Genomic DNA, 21,988 nt, shown 5'->3' with positions numbered 1-21,988 from the left:
CTTCCAGCCTTTATATTGCTATGATTCTATGATTCCTTTATCTCCCGCTTCTCTTCCTCCTCCTCCTTCGCCACCGCATCCTCCTCCTCCTCCGCCACCTCATCCTACTCCTCCTCCGCCACCTCCTCCTCGTCTGCCACCACGTCCTCCTACTCCGCCACCACGTCCTCCTCCTCCGCCACCACCTCCTCGTCCTCCGCCACCACCTCCTCCTCCTACTCTACAACCACCATCTCATTTGCCTCTGCCACCACCACATCCTTGTCCTCCGCCACCACCATCTCCTCCGCCTCCGCCACCACCACCTCCACCACCACCACCTCTCTCTCCTCCTCCTCCACCACCTCACAGAAGGATGATCTTAAAGGTCTTTTCCAACAAGAATGATTCTATGAATCCTCCTCCTCCTCATAGAATGACACAATATACCCCGTTGGAAGGGATCCATTTGGATCATCAAGTCCAAATCCTGATACCACAGGTTTACCCAAAATTCCTTCACCTCCTCCTCCACCACCTCCTCGTCCTCCTATACCACCTCCTCCTCCTCCTCCTAGGAAATTAGAAGACATTTCTTATCAGAAAGAGTCAGGGACTGGATGATATTGAAGGACTCTTCCAGCCTTAATGTTGCTATGATTCTACGATTCCTTTATCTCCCCCTTCTCTTCCTCCTCCTTCCCCTCCTCTTTCCCCTGATCCTCTTCCACCCCCTCCTCCAGCACCTGATCATCCCCCGCGTGATCCTCCTCCGCCACCGCCGCCTCTTCCGCCGCCACCGAAGCCTCCTCCACATCCTCCTAGTCCTCCGCCACCAACACCACCTCCTCCTCCTCCTCCTCCTCCTCCTCCGCCACTTCCTCCTCCTCCTGCTCCGCCACCGCCTCCTCCTCCTCCTTCACCACCGCCTCGTCCTCCTCCTCCACCACCGCCTCCTCCTCCTCCTCCGCCACCGCCTCCTCCTCCGCCACCACGTCTTCCTCCTCCGCCACCACCTCCTCGTCCTCTGCCACCACCTCCTCCTCCTCCGACACCTCTTCCTCGTCCGACACCACCTCCTCCTTGTCCTTCTAGGAAATTAGAAGAGATTTCTTGTCAGAAAGAGTCAGGGACTGGATCATATTGAACGTCTCTTCCAGCCTTTATATTGCTATGATTCTATTATTCCTTTATCTCCTCATTCTCTTCCTCCTCCTCCTCCACTTCTTCCCCTTGATCCTCTACCACCCCCTCCTCCAGCACCTTCTCATCCCCCGCGTGATCCTCCTCCGACACCGCCGCCTCTTCCTCCTCCATCGAAGCCTCCTCCACCTCCTCCTCCTCCTCCGCCACCACCTCCTCCTCCTCCTCCTCCGACACATCCTCCTCCTCCTCCTCCGACTACTCCTCCTCCTCCGACACCACCTCCTCCTTGTCCTCCTAGGAAATTAGAAGAGATTTCTTGTCAGAAAGAGTCAGGGACTGGATCATATTGAACGTCTCTTCCAGCCTTTATATTGCTATGATTCTATTATTCCTTTATCTCCTCCTTCTCTTCCTCCTCCTCCTCCACTTCTTCCCCTTGATCCTCTACCACCCCCTCCTCCAGCACCTGCTCATCCCCCGCGTGATCCTCCTCCGACACCGCCGCCTCTTCCTCCTCCATCGAAGCCTCCTCCACCTCCTCCTCCTCCTCCGCCAACACCTCCTCCTCCTCCTCCTCCGACACCTCCTCCTCCTCCTCCTCCGACTACTCCTCCTCCTCCGCCACCACCTCCTCCTTGTCCTCCTAGGAAATTAGAAGAGATTTCTTGTCAGAAAGAGTCAGGGACTGGATCATATTGAACGTCTCTTCCAGCCTTTATATTGCTATGATTCTATGATTCCTTTATCTCCCGCTTCTCTTCCTCCTCCTCCTTCGCCACCGCCTCCTCCTCCTCCTCCGCCACCTCCTCCTCCTCCTCCTCCTCCGCCACCTCCGCCACCACCTCCTCCTCTGCCACCACCTCCTCCCCCTCCGCCACCACCTCCTCGTCCTCTACCACAACCACCACCTCCTCCGCCTCCACCACCACCACCTCCTCCACCTCCGCAACCACCACCTCCTCCTCCTCCGCCACCACCTCCTCCTCCTCCTCGTCCGACACCTCCTCCTCCTCCGACACCACCTCCTCCTTGTCCTCCTAGGAAATTAGAAGAGATTTCTTGTCAGAAAGAGTCAGGGACTGGATCATATTGAACGTGTCTTCCAGCCTTTATATTGCTATGATTCTATGATTCCTTTATCTCCCGCTTCTCTTCCTCCTCCTCCTTCGCCACCGCCTCCTCCTCCTCCTCCGCCACCTCCTCCTCATCTGCCACCACGTCCTCCTCCTCCGCCACCACCTCCTCGTACTCCGGCACCACCTCCTCGTCCTCCGCCACCACCTCCTCATCCTCCGCCTCCACAACCACCATCTCATTTGCCTCTGCCACCACCACCTCCTCCGCCTCTGCCACCACCACCTCCACCACCACCTCCTCCTCCTCCTCCTCCTCCACCACCTCGTAGAAGGATGATCTTAAAGGTCTTTTCCAACAAGAATGATTCTATGAATCCTCCTACCTCCTCATAGAATCACACAATATACCCAGATGGAAGGGATCCATTTGGATCATCAAGTCCAAATCCTGATACCACAGGTTTACCCAAAATTCCTTCACCTCCTCCGCCAACACCTCCTCGTCCTCCTATACCACCTCCTCCTCTTCCTCCTAGGAAATTAGAAGACATTTCTTATCAGAAAGAGTCAGGGACTGGATGATATTGAAGGTCTCTTCCAGCCTTAATGTTGCTATGATTCTACGATTCCTTTATCAACCCCTTCTCTTCTTCCTCCTTCCCCTCCTCTTCCCCCTGATCCTCTTCCACACCCTCCTCCAGCACCTGCCCATCCCCCGCGTGATCCTCCTCCGCCACCGCTGCCTCTTCCGCCGCCACCGAAGCCTCCTCCACCTCTACCTCCTCCTCCGTCACCACCTCCTCCTCCTCCGACACCTCCTCCTCTTCCTCCTCCGACACCTCCTCCTCCTGTGCCACCACCTCCTCCTTGTCCTTCTACGAAAGTAGAAGAGATTTCTTGTCAGAAAGAGTCAGGGACTGGATAATATGGAACGTCTCTTCCAGCCTTTATATTGCTATGATTCTATGATTCCTTTATCTCCCCCTTCTCTTCCTCCTCCTCCTCCACTTCTTCCCCTTGATCCTCTACCACCCTCTCCTCCAGCACCTGCTCATCCCCCGCGTGATCCTCCTCCGCCACCGCCGCCTCTTCCGCCTCCACCGAAGCCTCCTCCACATCCTCCTACTCCTCCTCCTCCGCCACCACCTCCTCCTCCTCCTCCTCCTCCTCCTCCTCCTCCTCCTCCGCCACTTCCTCCTACTTCTGCTCCGCCACCGCCTCCTCCTCCTCCTTCACCACCGCCTCCTCCTCCTCCTCCACCACCGCCTCCTCCTCCTCCTCCGCCACCTCCTCCTCCTCCGCCACCACGTCCTCCTCCTCCGCCACCACCTCCTCGTCCTCCGCCACCACCTCCTCCTCCTCTGACTCCTCCTCCTCCTCCGACACCACCTCCTCCTTGTCCTTCTAGGAAATTAGAAGAGATTTCTTGTCAGAAAGAGTCAGGGACTGGATCATATTGAACGTCTCTTCCAGCCTTTATATTGCTATGATTCTATGATTCCTTTATCTCCCCCTTCTCTTCCTCCTCCTCCTCCACTTCTTCCCCTTGATCCTCTACCACACTCTCCTCCAGCACCTGCTCTTTCCCCGCGTGCTCCTCCACCGCCACCACTGCCGCCTCCTCCACCACCACCACCACCGCTGCTGCTTTCTCCTCCACCAGCACCATCGCTGCCGCAGCCTCCTCCTCCTTTTCCTGCTCCACGACCTTTTCCCCCTCCTCCTCCTCGTTGTCTTTCTCATCATCGTTGTCGTCGACCTTCTTCTCGTCGTCCTTTTCCTTGTCATCCCTCTCCTCGTCCTCCACCACCTCCTCCTCCTGCTAGGAAATTAGAAGACATTTCTTATCAGAAAGAGTCAGGGACTGGATGATATTGAAGGACTCTTCCAGCCTTAATGTTGCTATGATTCTACGATTCCTTTATCTCCCCCTTGTCTTCCTCCTCCTTCCCCTCCTCTTCCCCCTGATCCTCTACCACCCCCCCCTCCAGCACCTGCTCATCCCCCGCGTGATCCTCCTCTGCCACCGCCGCCTCCTCCACCGCCACCGAAGCCTCTTCGACATCCTCCTCCTCCTGCTCCTCCACCACCACCTCCTCCTCCTCCTCCTCCTCCGCCACCTCCTCCTCCTCCTGCTCCGCCACCACCTCCTCCTCCTCCTCCGCCACGGCATCCTCCTCCTCCACCGCCACCTCCTCCCCCTCTGCCACCACGTCCTCCTCCTCCGCCACCACCTCCTCGTCCTCCGCCAACACCTCCTCGTCCTCCGCCACCACCTCCTTGTCCTCCGCCTTTACAACCACCATCTCCTGGGCCTCTGCCACCACCACCTCCTCCGCCTCCGCCACCACCACCTCCACGACCACCTCCTCCTCGTCCTCCTCCTCCACCACCTCGTAGAAGGATGATCTTAACGGTCTCTTCCAACAAGAATGATTCTATGAATCCTCCTTCTCCTCATAGAATGACACAATATACCCAGTTGGAAGGGATCCATTTGGATCATCAAGTCCAAATCCTGATACCACAGGTTTACCCAAAATTCCTTCACCTCCTCCGCCACCACCTCCTCGTCCTCCTATAGCACCTCCTCCTCCTCCTCCTAGGAAATTAGAAGACATTTCTTATCACAAATAGTCAGGGACTGGATGATATTGAAGGTCTCTTCCAGCCTTAATGTTGCTATGATTCTACGAGTCCTTTATCTCCCCCTTCTCTTCCTCCTCCTTCCCCTCCTCTTCCCCCTGATCCTCTACTACCCCCTCCTCCAGCACCTGCTCTTCCCCCGCATGATCCTCCTCTGCCACCGCCGCCTCCTCCACCGCCACCGAAGCCTCCTCCACATCCTCCTACTCCTCCTCCTCCACCACCACCTCCTCCACCTCCTCCTCCGCCACCTCTTCCTCCTCCTGCTCCGCCAGCGCCTCCTCCTCCTCCTTCGCCACCGCCTCCTCCTCCTCCTCCGCCACGGCCTCCTCCTCCTCCTCCGCCACCTCCTCCTCCTCCTCCTCCTCCGCCACCTCCGCCACCACCTCCTCCTCTGCCACCACCTCCTCCTCCTCCGCCACCACCTCCTCGTCCTACACCACAACCACCACCTCCTCCGCCTCCGCCACCACCACCTCCTCCACCTCCGCCACCACCACCTCCTCCTCCTTCGCCACCACCTCCTCCTCCTCCTCCTCCGACACCTCCTCCTCCTCCGACACCACCTCCTCCTTGTCCTTCTAGGAAATTAGAAGAGATTTCTTGTCAGAAAGAGTCAGGGACTGGATCATATTGAACGTCTCTTCCAGCCTTTATATTGCTATGATTCTATGATTCCTTTATCTCCCGCTTCTCTTCCTCCTCCTCCTTCGCCACTGTCTCCTCCTCCTCCTCCGCCACCTCCTCCTCGTCTGCCACCACGTCCTCCTCCTCCGCCACCACCTCCTCGTCCTCCGCCACCACCTCCTCGTCCTCCGCGACCACCTCCTCCTCGGCCACCACCTCCTCGTCCTCCGCCACCACCTCCTCATCCTCCGCCTCCAGAACCACCATCTCCTGGGCCTCTGCCACCACCCCCTCCTCCGCCTCCGCCACCAAAACCTCCACCACCAACTCCTCCTCCTCCTCCTCCTCCACCACCTCGTAGAAGGATGATCTTAAAGGTCTTTTCCAACAAGAATGATTCTATGAATCCTCCTCCTCCTCATAGAATGACACAATATACCCAGTTGGAAGGGATCCATTTGGATCATCAAGTCCAAATCCTGATACCACAGGTTTACCCAAAATTCCTTCACCTCCTCCGCCAACACCTCCTCGTCCTCCTATAGCACCTCCTCCTCCTCCTGCTAGGAAATTAGAAGACATTTCTTATCAGAAATAGTCAGGGACTGGATGATATTGAAGGTCTCTTCCAGCCTTAATGTTGCTATGATTCTATGATTCCTTTATCTCCCCCTTCTCTTCCTCCTCCTTCCCCTCCTCTTCCCCCTGATCCTCTTCCACCCCCTCCTCCAGCACCTGCTCGTCCCCCGCGTGATCCTCCTCCGCCACCGCCGCCTCTTCCGCCGCCACCGAAGCCTCCTCCATATCCTCCTACTCCTCCTCCACCAACACCACCTCCTCCTCCTCCTCCTCCTCCGCCACTTCCTCCTCCTCCTGCTCCGCCACCGCCTCCTCCTCCTCCTTCACCACCGCCTCCTCCTCCTCCTCCACCACCGCCTCCTCCTCCTCCTCCGCCACCGCCTCCTCCTCCGCCACCACGTCCTCCTCCACCGCCACCACCTCCTCCTCCTCCGCCACCACCTCCTCCTCCTCCGACACCTCCTCCTCCTCCGACACCAGCTCCTCCTTGTCCTTCTAGGAAATTAGAAGAGATTTCTTGTCAGAAAGAGTCAGGGACTGGATCATATTGAACGTCTCTTCCAGCCTTTATATTGCTATGATTCTATTATTCCTTTATCTCCCCCTTCTCTTCCTCCTCCTCCTCCACTTCTTCCCCTTGATCCTCTACCACCCCCTCCTCCAGCACCTGCTCATCCCCCGCGTGATCCTCCTCCGACACCGCCGCCTCTTCCTCCTCCATTGAAGCCTCCTCCACCTCCTCCTCCTCCTCCGCCACCACCTCCTCCTCCTCCTCCTCCGACACCTCCTCCTCCTCCTCCTCCGACTACTCCTCCTCCTCCGCCACCACCTCCTCCTTGTCCTCCTAGGAAATTAGAAGAGATTTCTTGTCAGAAAGAGTCAGGGACTGGATCATATTGAACGTCTCTTCCAGCCTTTATATTGCTATGAGTTTATGGTTCCTTTATCTCCCCCTTCTCTTCCTCCTCCTCCTCCACTTCTTCCCCTTGATCCTCTACCACCCTCTCCTCCAGCACCTGCTCTTTCCCCGCGTGCTCCTCCACCGCCACCACTGCCGCCTCCTCCTCCACCAGCACCACCGCTGCTCCTTTCTCCTCCACCAGCACCATCGCTGCCGCCGCCTCCTCCTCCTTTTCCTGCTCCACGACCTTTTCCCCCTCCTCCTCCTCGTTGTCTTTCTCATCATCGTTGTCGTCGACCTTCTTCTCGTCGTCCTTTTCCTTGTCATCCCTCTCCTCGTCCTCCACCACCTCCTCCTCCTCCTAGGAAATTAGAAGACATTTCTTATCAGAAAGAGTCAGGGACTGGATGATATTGAAGGTCTCTTCCAGCCTTAATGTTGCTATGATTCTACAATTCCTTTATCTCCCCCTTCTCTTTATCCTCCTCCCCTCCTCTTCCCCCTGATCCTCTACCACCCCCTCCTCCAGCACCTGCTCTTCCCCCGCGTGATCCTCCTCCGCCACCGCCACCTCCTCCACCGCCACCGAAACCTCCTCCACATCCTCATCCTCCACCTCCACCACCACCTCCTCCTCCTCCTCCTCCGCCACCTCCTCCTCCTCCTCCTCCGCCACCTCCGCCACCACCTACTCCTCTGCCACCACGTCCTCCTCCTCCGCCACCACCTCCTCGTCCTCCGCGACCACCTCCTCGTCCTCCGCCACCACCTCCTCATCCTCCGCCACCACCACCACCTCCTCCGCCACAAACACCACCACCTTTTCCGCCTCCGCCACCACCACCTCATCCGCCTCCGCCACCACCACCTCCGCCACCACCTCCTCCACCACCACCTCCTCCTCGTCCTCCTCCTCCACCACCTCGTAGAAGGATGATCTTAAAGGTCTCCTCCAACAGGAATGATTCTATGAATCCTCCTCCTCCTCATAGATTAACACAATATACCCAGTTGGAAGGGATCCATTTGGATCATCAAGTCCAAATCCTGATACCACAGGTTTACCCAAAATTCCTTCACCTCCTCCTCCACCACCTCCTCGTCCTCCTATACCACCTCCTCCTCCTCCTCCTAGGAAATTAGAAGACATTTCTTATCAGAAAGAGTCAGGGACTGGATGATATTGAAGGTCTCTTCCAGCCTTAATGTTGCTATGATTCTACGATTCCTTTATCTCCCCCCTCTCTTCATCATCCTTCCCTCCTCTTCCCCCTGATCCTCTACCACCCCCTCCTCCAGCACCTGCTCATCCCCCGCGTGATCCTCCTCCGCCACCGCCGTCTCCTCCACCGCCACGGAAGCCTCCTCCACATCCTCCTCCTCCTCCACCACCACCACCTCCTCCTCCTCGTCCTCCTCCTCCTTCGCCACCTCCTCCTCCTCCTCCTCCTCCGCCACCTCCGCCACCACCTCCTCCTCTGCCACCACCTCCTCCTCCTCCGCCACCACCTCCTCCTTGTCCTCCTTGGAAATTAGAAGAGATTTCTTGTCAGAAAGAGTCAGGGACTGGATCATATTGAACGTCTCTTCCAGCATTTATATTGCTATGATTCTATGATTCCTTTATCTCCCCCTTCTCTTCCTCTTCCTCCTTCGCCACCGCCTCCTCCTCCTCCTCCGCCACCGCCTCCTCGTCTGCCACCACGTCCTCCTACTCCGCCACCACCTCCTCGTCCTCCGCCACCACCTCCTCGTCCTCCGCCACCACCTCCTCCTCCTCCGACACCTCCTCCTCCTCCGACACCAGCTCCTCCTTGTCCTTCTAGGAAATTAGAAGAGATTTCTTTTCAGAAAGAGTCAGGGACTGGATCATATTGAACGTCTCTTCCAGCCTTTATATTGCTATGATTCTATTATTCCTTTATCTCCCCCTTCTCTTCCTCCTCCTCCTCCACTTCTTCCCCTTGATCCTCTACCACCCCCTCCTCCAGCACCTGCTCATCCCCCGCGTGATCCTCCTCCGACACCGCCGCCTCTTCCTCCTCCATTGAAGCCTCCTCCACCTCCTCCTCCTCCTCCGCCACCACCTCCTCCTCCTCCTCCTCCGACACCTCCTCCTCCTCCGACACCACCTCCTCCTTGTCCTCCTAGGAAATTAGAAGAGATTTCTTGTCAGAAAGAGTCAGGGACTGGATCATATTGAACGTCTCTTCCAGCCTTTATATTGCTATGATTCTATGATTCCTTTATCTCCCGCTTCTCTTCCTCCTCCTCCTTCGCCACCGCATCCTCCTCCTCCTCCGCCACCTCCTCCTCGTCTGCCACCACGTCCTCCTACTCCGCCACCACGTCCTCCTCCTCCGCCACCACCTCCTCGTCCTCCGCCACCACCTCCTCCTCGCCTCCACAACCACCATCTCATTTGCCTCTGCCACCACCACATCCTCTGCCTCCGCCATCACCATCTCCTCCGCCTCCGCCACCACCACCTCCACCACCACCACCTCCTCCTCCTCCTCCTCCACCACCTCGTAGAAGGATGATCTTAAAGGTCTTTTCCAACAAGAATGATTCTATGAATCCTCCTCCTCCTCATAGAATGACACAATATACCCCGTTGGAAGGGATCCATTTGGATCATCAAGTCCAAATCCTGATACCACAGGTTTACCCAAAATTCCTTCACCTCCTCCTCCACCACCTCCTCGTCCTCCTATACCACCTCCTCCTCCTCCTGCTAGGAAATTAGAAGACATTTCTTATCAGAAAGAGTCAGGGACTGGATGATATTGAAGGACTCTTCCAGCCTTAATGTTGCTATGATTCTACGATTCCTTTATCTCCCCCTTCTCTTCCTCCTCCTTCCCCTCCTCTTCCCCCTGATCCTCTTCCACCCCCTCCTCCAGCACCTGCTCATCCCCCGCGTGATCCTCCTCCGCCACCGCCGCCTCTTCCGCCGCCACCGAAGCCTCCTCCACATCCTCCTACTCCTCCTCCACCAACACCACCTCCTCCTCCTCCTCCTCCTCCTCCTCCGCCACTTCCTCCTCCTCCTGCTCCGCCACCGCCTCCTCCTCCTCCTTCACCACCGCCTCGTCCTCCTCCTCCACCACCGCCTCCTCCTCCTCCTCCGCCACCGCCTCCTCCTCCGCCACCACGTCTTCCTCCTCCGCCACCACCTCCTCGTCCTCCGCCACCACCTCCTCCTCCTCCGACACCTCCTCCTCCTCCGCCACCACCTCCTCGTCCTCTACCACAACCACCACCTCCTCCGCCTCCGCCACCACCACCTCCTCCACCTCCGTCACCACCACCTCCTCCTCCTCCGCGACCACCTCCTCCTCCTCCTCCTCCGACACCTCCTCCTCCTCCGACACCACCTCCTCCTTGTCCTCCTAGGAAATTAGAAGAGATTTCTTGTCAGAAAGAGTCAGGGACGGGATCATATTGAACGTCTCTTCCAGCCTTTATATTGCTATGATTCTATGATTCCTTTATCTCCCCCTTCTCTTCCTCCTCCTCCTTCGCCACCGCCTCCTCGTCTGCCACCACGTCCTCCTACTCCGCCACCACCTCCTCGTCCTCCGCCACCACCTCCTCCTCCTCCGACACCTCCTCCTCCTCCGACACCAGCTCCTCCTTGTCCTTCTAGGAAATTAGAAGAGATTTCTTGTCAGAAAGAGTCAGGGACTGGATCATATTGAACGTCTCTTCCAGCCTTTATATTGCTATGATTCTATTATTCCTTTATCTCCCCCTTCTCTTCCTCCTCCTCCTCCACTTCTTCCCCTTGATCCTCTACCACCCCCTCCTCCAGCACCTGCTCATCCCCCGCGTGATCCTCCTCCGACACCGCCGCCTCTTCCTCCTCCATTGAAGCCTCCTCCACCTCCTCCTCCTCCTCCGCCACCACCTCCTCCTCCTCCTCCTCCGACACCTCCTCCTCCTCCGACACCACCTCCTCCTTGTCCTCCTAGGAAATTAGAAGAGATTTCTTGTCAGAAAGAGTCAGGGACTGGATCATATTGAACGTCTCTTCCAGCCTTTATATTGCTATGATTCTATGATTCCTTTATCTCACGCTTCTCTTCCTCCTCCTCCTTCGCCACCGCCTCCTCCTCCTCCTCCGCCACCTCCTCCTCGTCTGCCACCACGTCCTCCTACTCCGCCACCACGTCCTCCTCCTCCGCCACCACCTCCTCGTCCTCCGCCACCACCTCCTCCTCGCCTCCACAACCACCATCTCATTTGCCTCTGCCACCACCACATCCTCTGCCTCCGCCATCACCATCTCCTCCGCCTCCGCCACCACCACCTCCACCACCACCACCTCCTCCTCCTCCTCCTCCACCACCTCGTAGAAGGATGATCTTAAAGGTCTTTTCCAACAAGAATGATTCTATGAATCCTCCTCCTCCTCATAGAATGACACAATATACCCCGTTGGAAGGGATCCATTTGGATCATCAAGTCCAAATCCTGATACCACAGGTTTACCCAAAATTCCTTCACCTCCTCCTCCACCACCTCCTCGTCCTCCTATACCACCTCCTCCTCCTCCTGCTAGGAAATTAGAAGACATTTCTTATCAGAAAGAGTCAGGGACTGGATGATATTGAAGGACTCTTCCAGCCTTAATGTTGCTATGATTCTACGATTCCTTTATCTCCCCATTCTCTTCCTCCTCCTTCCCCTCCTCTTCCCCCTGATCCTCTTCCACCCCCTCCTCCAGCACCTGCTCATCCCCCGCGTGATCCTCCTCCGCCACCGCCGCCTCTTCCGCCGCCACCGAAGCCTCCTCCACATCCTCCTACTCCTCCTCCACCAACACCACCTCCTCCTCCTCCTCCTCCTCCGCCACTTCCTCCTCCTCCTGCTCCGCCACCGCCTCCTCCTCCTCCTTCACCACCGCCTCGTCCTCCTCCTCCACCACCGCCTCCTCCTCCTCCTCCGCCACCGCCTCCTCCTCCGCCACCACGTCTTCCTCCTCCGCCACCACCTCCTCGTCCTCCGCCACCACCTCCTCCTCCTCCGACACCTCCTCCTCCTCCGACACCACCTCCTCCTTGTCCTTCTAGGAAATTAGAAGACATTTCTTGTCAGAAAGAGTCAGGGACTGGATCATATTGAACGTCTCTTCCAGCCTTTATATTGCTATGATTCTATTATTCCTTTATCTCCCCCTTCTCTTCCTCCTCCTCCTCCACTTCTTCCCCTTGATCCTCTACCACCCCCTCCTCCAGCACCTGCTCATCCCCCGCGTGATCCTCCTCCGACACCGCCGCCTCTTCCTCCTCCATCGAAGCCTCCTCCACCTCCTCCTCCTCCTCCGCCACCACCTCCTCCTCCTCCTCCTCCGACACCTCCTCCTCCTCCGACACCACCTCCTCCTTGTCCTCCTAGGAAATTAGAAGAGATTTCTTGTCAGAAAGAGTCAGGGACTGGATCATATTGAACGTCTCTTCCAGCCTTTATATTGCTATGATTCTATGATTCCTTTATCTCACGCTTCTCTTCCTCCTCCTCCTTCGCCACCGCATCCTCCTCCTCCTCCGCCACCTCATCCTCGTCTGCCACCACGTCCTCCTCTTCCGCCACCACGTCCTCCTCCTCCGCCACCACCTCCTCGTCCTCCGCCACCACCTCCTCCTCCTACTCCACAACCACCATCTCATTTGCCTCTGCCACCACCACATCCTTGTCCTCCGCCACCACCATCTCCTCCGCCTCCGCCACCACCACCTCCACCACCACCACCTCTCTCTCCTCCTCCTCCACCACCTCACAGAAGGATGATCTTAAAGGTCTTTTCCAACAAGAATGATTCTATGAATCCTCCTCCTCCTCATAGAATGACACAATATACCCCGTTGGAAGGGATCCATTTGGATCATCAAGTCCAAATCCTGATACCACAGGTTTACCCAAAATTCCTTCACCTCCTCCTCCACCACCTCCTCGTCCTCCTATACCACCTCCTCCTCCTCCTCCTAGGAAATTAGAAGACATTTCTTATCAGAAAGAGTCAGGGACTGGATGATATTGAAGGACTCTTCCAGCCTTAATGTTGCTATGATTCTACGATTCCTTTATCTCCCCCTTCTCTTCCTCCTCCTTCCCCTCCTCTTCCCCCTGATCCTCTTCCACCCCCTCCTCCAGCACCTGCTCATCCCCCGCGTGATCCTCCTCCGCCACCGCCGCCTCTTCCGCCGCCACCGAAGCCTCCTCCACATCCTCCTACTCCTCCTCCACCAACACCACCTCCTCCTCCTCCTCCGCCACTTCCTCCTCCTCCTGCTCCGCCACCGCCTCCTCCTCCTCCTTCACCACCGCCTCGTCCTCCTCCTCCACCACCGCCTCCTCCTCCTCCTCCGCCACCGCCTCCTCCTCCGCCACCACGTCTTCCTCCTCCGCCACCACCTCCTCGTCCTCTGCCACCACCTCCTCCTCCTCCGACACCTCCTCCTCCTCCGACATCACCTGCTCCTTGTCCTTCTAGGAAATTAGAAGAGATTTCTTGTCAGAAAGAGTCAGGGACTGGATCATATTGAACGTCTCTTCCAGCCTTTATATTGCTATGATTCTATTATTCCTTTATCTCCTCCTTCTCTTCCTCCTCCTCCTCCACTTCTTCCCCTTGATCCTCTACCACCCCCTCCTCCAGCACCTGCTCATCCCCCGCGTGATCCTCCTCCGACACCGCCGCCTCTTCCTCCTCCATCGAAGCCTCCTCCACCTCCTCCTCCTCCTCCGCCACCACCTCCTCCTCCTCCTCCTCCGACACATCCTCCTCCTCCTCCTCCGACTACTCCTCCTCCTCCGACACCACCTCCTCCTTGTCCTTCTAGGAAATTAGAAGACATTTCTTGTCAGAAAGAGTCAGGGACTGGATCATATTGAACGTCTCTTCCAGCCTTTATATTGCTATGATTCTATTATTCCTTTATCTCCCCCTTCTCTTCCTCCTCCTCCTCCACTTCTTCCCCTTGATCCTCTACCACCCCCTCCTCCAGCACCTGCTCATCCCCCGCGTGATCCTCCTCCGACACCGCCGCCTCTTCCTCCTCCATCGAAGCCTCCTCCACCTCCTCCTCCTCCTCCGCCACCACCTCCTCCTCCTCCTCCTCCGACACCTCCTCCTCCTCCGACACCACCTCCTCCTTGTCCTCCTAGGAAATTAGAAGAGATTTCTTGTCAGAAAGAGTCAGGGACTGGATCATATTGAACGTCTCTTCCAGCCTTTATATTGCTATGATTCTATGATTCCTTTATCTCCCGCTTCTCTTCCTCCTCCTCCTTCGCCACCGCCTCCTCCTCCTCCTCCGCCACCTCCTCCTCGTCTGCCACCACGTCCTCCTACTCCGCCACCACGTCCTCCTCCTCCGCCACCACCTCCTCGTCCTCCGCCACCACCTCCTCCTCGCCTCCACAACCACCATCTCATTTGCCTCTGCCACCACCACATCCTCTGCCTCCGCCATCACCATCTCCTCCGCCTCCGCCACCACCACCTCCACCACCACCACCTCCTCCTCCTCCTCCTCCACCACCTCGTAGAAGGATGATCTTAAAGGTCTTTTCCAACAAGAATGATTCTATGAATCCTCCTCCTCCTCATAGAATGACACAATATACCCCGTTGGAAGGGATCCATTTGGATCATCAAGTCCAAATCCTGATACCACAGGTTTACCCAAAATTCCTTCACCTCCTCCTCCACCACCTCCTCGTCCTCCTATACCACCTCCTCCTCCTCCTGCTAGGAAATTAGAAGACATTTCTTATCAGAAAGAGTCAGGGACTGGATGATATTGAAGGACTCTTCCAGCCTTAATGTTGCTATGATTCTACGATTCCTTTATCTCCCCATTCTCTTCCTCCTCCTTCCCCTCCTCTTCCCCCTGATCCTCTTCCACCCCCTCCTCCAGCACCTGCTCATCCCCCGCGTGATCCTCCTCCGCCACCGCCGCCTCTTCCGCCGCCACCGAAGCCTCCTCCACATCCTCCTACTCCTCCTCCACCAACACCACCTCCTCCTCCTCCTCCTCCTCCTCCTCCGCCACTTCCTCCTCCTCCTGCTCCGCCACCGCCTCCTCCTCCTCCTTCACCACCGCCTCGTCCTCCTCCTCCACCACCGCCTCCTCCTCCTCCTCCGCCACCGCCTCCTCCTCCGCCACCACGTCTTCCTCCTCCGCCACCACCTCCTCGTCCTCTGCCACCACCTCCTCCTCCTCCGACACCTCCTCCTCCTCCGACATCACCTGCTCCTTGTCCTTCTAGGAAATTAGAAGAGATTTCTTGTCAGAAAGAGTCAGGGACTGGATCATATTGAACGTCTCTTCCAGCCTTTATATTGCTATGATTCTATTATTCCTTTATCTCCCCCTTCTCTTCCTCCTCCTCCTCCACTTCTTCCCCTTGATCCTCTACCACCCCCTCCTCCAGCACCTGCTCATCCCCCGCGTGATCCTCCTCCGACACCGCCGCCTCTTCCTCCTCCATCGAAGCCTCCTCCACCTCCTCCTCCTCCTCCGCCACCACCTCCTCCTCCTCCTCCTCCGACACATCCTCCTCCTCCTCCTCCGACTACTCCTCCTCCTCCGACACCACCTCCTCCTTGTCCTTCTAGGAAATTAGAAGAGATTTCTTGTCAGAAAGAGTCAGGGACTGGATCATATTGAACGTCTCTTCCAGCCTTTATATTGCTATGATTCTATTATTCCTTTATCTCCCCCTTCTCTTCCTCCTCCTCCTCCACTTCTTCCCCTTGATCCTCTACCACCCCCTCCTCCAGCACCTGCTCATCCCCCGCGTGATCCTCCTCCGACACCGCCGCCTCTTCCTCCTCCATCGAAGCCTCCTCCACCTCCTCCTCCTCCTCCGCCACCACCTCCTCCTCCTCCTCCTCCGACACCTCCTCCTCCTCCGACACCACCTCCTCCTTGTCCTCCTAGGAAATTAGAAGAGATTTCTTGTCAGAAAGAGTCAGGGACTGGATCATATTGAACGTCTCTTCCAGCCTTTATATTGCTATGATTCTATGATTCCTTTATCTCCCGCTTCTCTTCCTCCTCCTCCTTCGCCACCGCATCCTCCTCCTCCTCCGCCACCTCATCCTCGTCTGCCACCACGTCCTACTCTTCCGCCACCACGTCCTCCTCCTCCGCCACCACCTCCTCGTCCTCCGCCACCACCTCCTCCTCCTACTCCACAACCACCATCTCATTTGCCTCTGCCACCACCACATCCTTGTCCTCCGCCACCACCATCTCCTCCGCCTCCGCCACCACCACCTCCACCACCACCACCTCTCTCTCCTCCTCCTCCACCACCTCACAGAAGGATGATCTTAAAGGTCTTTTCCAACAAGAATGATTCTATGAATCCTCCTCCTCCTCATAGAATGACACAATATACCCAGTTGGAAGGGATCCATTTGGATCATCAAGTCCAAATCCTGATACCACAGGTTTACCCAAAATTCCTTCACCTCCTCCTCCACCACCTCCTCGTCCTCCTATACCACCTCCTCCTCCTCCTGCTAGGAAATTAGAAGACATTTCTTATCAGAAAGAGTCAGGGACTGGATGATATTGAAGGACTCTTCCAGCCTTAATGTTGCTATGATTCTACGATTCCTTTATCTCCCCCTTCTCTTCCTCCTCCTTCCCCTCCTCTTCCCCCTGATCCTCTTCCACCCCCTCCTCCAGCACCTGCTCATCCCCCCCGTGATCCTCCTCCGCCACCGCCGCCTCTTCCGCCGCCACCGAAGCCTCCTCCACATCCTCCTACTCCTCCTCCACCAACACCACCTCCTCCTCCTCCTCCGCCACTTCCTCCTCCTCCTGCTCCGCCACCGCCTCCTCCTCCTCCTTCACCACCGCCTCGTCCTCCTCCTCCACCACCGCCTCCTCCTCCTCCTCCGCCACCGCCTCCTCCTCCGCCACCACGTCTTCCTCCTCCGCCACCACCTCCTCGTCCTCTGCCCCCACCTCCTCCTCCTCCGACACCTCCTCCTCCTCCGACATCACCTGCTCCTTGTCCTTCTAGGAAATTAGAAGAGATTTCTTGTCAGAAAGAGTCAGGGACTGGATCATATTGAACGTCTCTTCCAGCCTTTATATTGCTATGATTCTATTATTCCTTTATCTCCTCCTTCTCTTCCTCCTCCTCCTCCACTTCTTCCCCTTGATCCTCTACCACCCCCTCCTCCAGCACCTGCTCATCCCCCGCGTGATCCTCCTCCGACACCGCCGCCTCTTCCTCCTCCATCGAAGCCTCCTCCACCTCCTCCTCCTCCTCCGCCACCACCTCCTCCTCCTCCTCCTCCGACACATCCTCCTCCTCCTCCTCCGACTACTCCTCCTCCTCCGACACCACCTCCTCCTTGTCCTTCTAGGAAATTAGAAGAGATTTCTTGTCAGAAAGAGTCAGGGACTGGATCATATTGAACGTCTCTTCCAGCCTTTATATTGCTATGATTCTATTATTCCTTTATCTCCCCCTTCTCTTCCTCCTCCTCCTCCACTTCTTCCCCTTGATCCTCTACCACCCCCTCCTCCAGCACCTGCTCATCCCCCGCGTGATCCTCCTCCGACACCGCCGCCTCTTCCTCCTCCATTGAAGCCTCCTCCACCTCCTCCTCCTCCTCCGCCACCACCTCCTCCTCCTCCGACACCTCCTCCTCCTCCGACATCACCTGCTCCTTGTCCTTCTAGGAAATTAGAAGAGATTTCTTGTCAGAAAGAGTCAGGGACTGGATCATATTGAACGTCTCTTCCAGCCTTTATATTGCTATGATTCTATTATTCCTTTATCTCCCCCTTCTCTTCCTCCTCCTCCTCCACTTCTTCCCCTTGATCCTCTACCACCCCCTCCTCCAGCACCTGCTCATCCCCCGCGTGATCCTCCTCCGACACCGCCGCCTCTTCCTCCTCCATCGAAGCCTCCTCCACCTCCTCCTCCTCCTCCGCCACCACCTCCTCCTCCTCCTCCTCCGACACCTCCTCCTCCTCCGACACCACCTCCTCCTTGTCCTCCTAGGAAATTAGAAGAGATTTCTTGTCAGAAAGAGTCAGGGACTGGATCATATTGAACGTCTCTTCCAGCCTTTATATTGCTATGATTCTATGATTCCTTTATCTCACGCTTCTCTTCCTCCTCCTCCTTCGCCACCGCATCCTCCTCCTCCTCCGCCACCTCATCCTCGTCTGCCACCACGTCCTCCTCTTCCGCCACCACGTCCTCCTCCTCCGCCACCACCTCCTCGTCCTCCGCCACCACCTCCTCCTCCTACTCCACAACCACCATCTCATTTGCCTCTGCCACCACCACATCCTTGTCCTCCGCCACCACCATCTCCTCCGCCTCCGCCACCACCACCTCCACCACCACCACCTCTCTCTCCTCCTCCTCCACCACCTCACAGAAGGATGATCTTAAAGGTCTTTTCCAACAAGAATGATTCTATGAATCCTCCTCCTCCTCATAGAATGACACAATATACCCCGTTGGAAGGGATCCATTTGGATCATCAAGTCCAAATCCTGATACCACAGGTTTACCCAAAATTCCTTCACCTCCTCCTCCACCACCTCCTCGTCCTCCTATACCACCTCCTCCTCCTCCTCCTAGGAAATTAGAAGACATTTCTTATCAGAAAGAGTCAGGGACTGGATGATATTGAAGGACTCTTCCAGCCTTAATGTTGCTATGATTCTACGATTCCTTTATCTCCCCCTTCTCTTCCTCCTCCTTCCCCTCCTCTTCCCCCTGATCCTCTTCCACCCCCTCCTCCAGCACCTGCTCATCCCCCGCGTGATCCTCCTCCGCCACCGCCGCCTCTTCCGCCGCCACCGAAGCCTCCTCCACATCCTCCTACTCCTCCTCCACCAACACCACCTCCTCCTCCTCCTCCGCCACTTCCTCCTCCTCCTGCTCCGCCACCGCCTCCTCCTCCTCCTTCACCACCGCCTCGTCCTCCTCCTCCACCACCGCCTCCTCCTCCTCCTCCGCCACCGCCTCCTCCTCCGCCACCACGTCTTCCTCCTCCGCCACCACCTCCTCGTCCTCTGCCACCACCTCCTCCTCCTCCGACACCTCCTCCTCCTCCGACATCACCTGCTCCTTGTCCTTCTAGGAAATTAGAAGAGATTTCTTGTCAGAAAGAGTCAGGGACTGGATCATATTGAACGTCTCTTCCAGCCTTTATATTGCTATGATTCTATTATTCCTTTATCTCCCCCTTCTCTTCCTCCTCCTCCTCCACTTCTTCCCCTTGATCCTCTACCACCCCCTCCTCCAGCACCTGCTCATCCCCCGCGTGATCCTCCTCCGACACCGCCGCCTCTTCCTCCTCCATCGAAGCCTCCTCCACCTCCTCCTCCTCCTCCGCCACCACCTCCTCCTCCTCCTCCTCCGACACATCCTCCTCCTCCTCCTCCGACTACTCCTCCTCCTCCGACACCACCTCCTCCTTGTCCTTCTAGGAAATTAGAAGACATTTCTTGTCAGAAAGAGTCAGGGACTGGATCATATTGAACGTCTCTTCCAGCCTTTATATTGCTATGATTCTATTATTCCTTTATCTCCCCCTTCTCTTCCTCCTCCTCCTCCACTTCTTCCCCTTGATCCTCTACCACCCCCTCCTCCAGCACCTGCTCATCCCCCGCGTGATCCTCCTCCGACACCGCCGCCTCTTCCTCCTCCATCGAAGCCTCCTCCACCTCCTCCTCCTCCTCCGCCACCACCTCCTCCTCCTCCTCCTCCGACACCTCCTCCTCCTCCGACACCACCTCCTCCTTGTCCTCCTAGGAAATTAGAAGAGATTTCTTGTCAGAAAGAGTCAGGGACTGGATCATATTGAACGTCTCTTCCAGCCTTTATATTGCTATGATTCTATGATTCCTTTATCTCACGCTTCTCTTCCTCCTCCTCCTTCGCCACCGCATCCTCCTCCTCCTCCGCCACCTCATCCTCGTCTGCCACCACGTCCTACTCTTCCGCCACCACGTCCTCCTCCTCCGCCACCACCTCCTCGTCCTCCGCCACCACCTCCTCCTCCTACTCCACAACCACCATCTCATTTGCCTCTGCCACCACCACATCCTTGTCCTCCGCCACCACCATCTCCTCCGCCTCCGCCACCACCACCTCCACCACCACCACCTCTCTCTCCTCCTCCTCCACCACCTCACAGAAGGATGATCTTAAAGGTCTTTTCCAACAAGAATGATTCTATGAATCCTCCTCCTCCTCATAGAATGACACAATATACCCAGTTGGAAGGGATCCATTTGGATCATCAAGTCCAAATCCTGATACCACAGGTTTACCCAAAATTCCTTCACCTCCTCCTCCACCACCTCCTCGTCCTCCTATACCACCTCCTCCTCCTCCTGCTAGGAAATTAGAAGACATTTCTTATCAGAAAGAGTCAGGGACTGGATGATATTGAAGGACTCTTCCAGCCTTAATGTTGCTATGATTCTACGATTCCTTTATCTCCCCCTTCTCTTCCTCCTCCTTCCCCTCCTCTTCCCCCTGATCCTCTTCCACCCCCTCCTCCAGCACCTGCTCATCCCCCCCGTGATCCTCCTCCGCCACCGCCGCCTCTTCCGCCGCCACCGAAGCCTCCTCCACATCCTCCTACTCCTCCTCCACCAACACCACCTCCTCCTCCTCCTCCGCCACTTCCTCCTCCTCCTGCTCCGCCACCGCCTCCTCCTCCTCCTTCACCACCGCCTCGTCCTCCTCCTCCACCACCGCCTCCTCCTCCTCCTCCGCCACCGCCTCCTCCTCCGCCACCACGTCTTCCTCCTCCGCCACCACCTCCTCGTCCTCTGCCCCCACCTCCTCCTCCTCCGACACCTCCTCCTCCTCCGACATCACCTGCTCCTTGTCCTTCTAGGAAATTAGAAGAGATTTCTTGTCAGAAAGAGTCAGGGACTGGATCATATTGAACGTCTCTTCCAGCCTTTATATTGCTATGATTCTATTATTCCTTTATCTCCTCCTTCTCTTCCTCCTCCTCCTCCACTTCTTCCCCTTGATCCTCTACCACCCCCTCCTCCAGCACCTGCTCATCCCCCGCGTGATCCTCCTCCGACACCGCCGCCTCTTCCTCCTCCATCGAAGCCTCCTCCACCTCCTCCTCCTCCTCCGCCACCACCTCCTCCTCCTCCTCCTCCGACACATCCTCCTCCTCCTCCTCCGACTACTCCTCCTCCTCCGACACCACCTCCTCCTTGTCCTTCTAGGAAATTAGAAGAGATTTCTTGTCAGAAAGAGTCAGGGACTGGATCATATTGAACGTCTCTTCCAGCCTTTATATTGCTATGATTCTATTATTCCTTTATCTCCCCCTTCTCTTCCTCCTCCTCCTCCACTTCTTCCCCTTGATCCTCTACCACCCCCTCCTCCAGCACCTGCTCATCCCCCGCGTGATCCTCCTCCGACACCGCCGCCTCTTCCTCCTCCATTGAAGCCTCCTCCACCTCCTCCTCCTCCTCCGCCACCACCTCCTCCTCCTCCGACACCTCCTCCTCCTCCGACATCACCTGCTCCTTGTCCTTCTAGGAAATTAGAAGAGATTTCTTGTCAGAAAGAGTCAGGGACTGGATCATATTGAACGTCTCTTCCAGCCTTTATATTGCTATGATTCTATTATTCCTTTATCTCCCCCTTCTCTTCCTCCTCCTCCTCCACTTCTTCCCCTTGATCCTCTACCACCCCCTCCTCCAGCACCTGCTCATCCCCCGCGTGATCCTCCTCCGACACCGCCGCCTCTTCCTCCTCCATCGAAGCCTCCTCCACCTCCTCCTCCTCCTCCGCCACCACCTCCTCCTCCTCCTCCTCCGACACATCCTCCTCCTCCTCCTCCGACTCCTCCTCCTCCTCCGACACCACCTCCTCCTTGTCCTTCTAGGAAATTAGAAGACATTTCTTGTCAGAAAGAGTCAGGGACTGGATCATATTGAACGTCTCTTCCAGCCTTTATATTGCTATGATTCTATTATTCCTTTATCTCCCCCTT

General features: G+C 56.7%; 2 protein-coding genes and 1 long non-coding RNA gene across 3 annotated transcripts; all 3 read right to left on the bottom strand.

The window, feature by feature from the left end:
- Positions 1-149: 149 nt before the first annotated feature.
- On the bottom strand, positions 150-2,592 carry LOC136786434 (chromo domain-containing protein cec-1-like). The gene is made up of 4 exons (XM_066977770.1): positions 2,585-2,592; positions 2,299-2,539; positions 972-1,070; positions 150-215 (listed from the first exon to the last, which is right to left on the bottom strand). The coding sequence occupies exons 1-4, from the start codon at positions 2,590-2,592 to the stop codon at positions 150-152; spliced, it is 414 nt and encodes a 137-aa protein (XP_066833871.1).
- Positions 2,484-6,278, bottom strand: LOC136786349 (golgin subfamily A member 6-like protein 22). Its single transcript, XM_066977199.1, has 6 exons — positions 6,210-6,278; positions 5,652-5,828; positions 4,196-4,621; positions 3,778-4,023; positions 2,906-3,076; positions 2,484-2,733 (listed from the first exon to the last, which is right to left on the bottom strand). Exons 1-6 carry the CDS (start codon positions 6,276-6,278, stop codon positions 2,710-2,712), a joined length of 1,113 nt encoding a protein of 370 aa, XP_066833300.1. The 3' UTR covers positions 2,484-2,709.
- A 604-nt stretch (positions 6,279-6,882) lies between these two features.
- On the bottom strand, positions 6,883-7,575 carry LOC136791777 (uncharacterized). The gene is made up of 3 exons (XR_010834394.1): positions 7,487-7,575; positions 7,070-7,315; positions 6,883-6,897 (listed from the first exon to the last, which is right to left on the bottom strand). It is a non-coding gene; the product is annotated as an uncharacterized lncRNA (long non-coding RNA).
- Between the last annotated feature and the right edge of the window lie 14,413 nt (positions 7,576-21,988).

This window comes from Anser cygnoides, chromosome 1, assembly GCF_040182565.1.
Source record: "Anser cygnoides isolate HZ-2024a breed goose chromosome 1, Taihu_goose_T2T_genome, whole genome shotgun sequence".
NCBI classification, from domain to species: domain Eukaryota; kingdom Metazoa; phylum Chordata; class Aves; order Anseriformes; family Anatidae; genus Anser; species Anser cygnoides.
The sequence above is the reverse complement of the archived record's forward strand: the minus strand, read 5'-3'. Positions and strand labels throughout refer to the sequence as shown.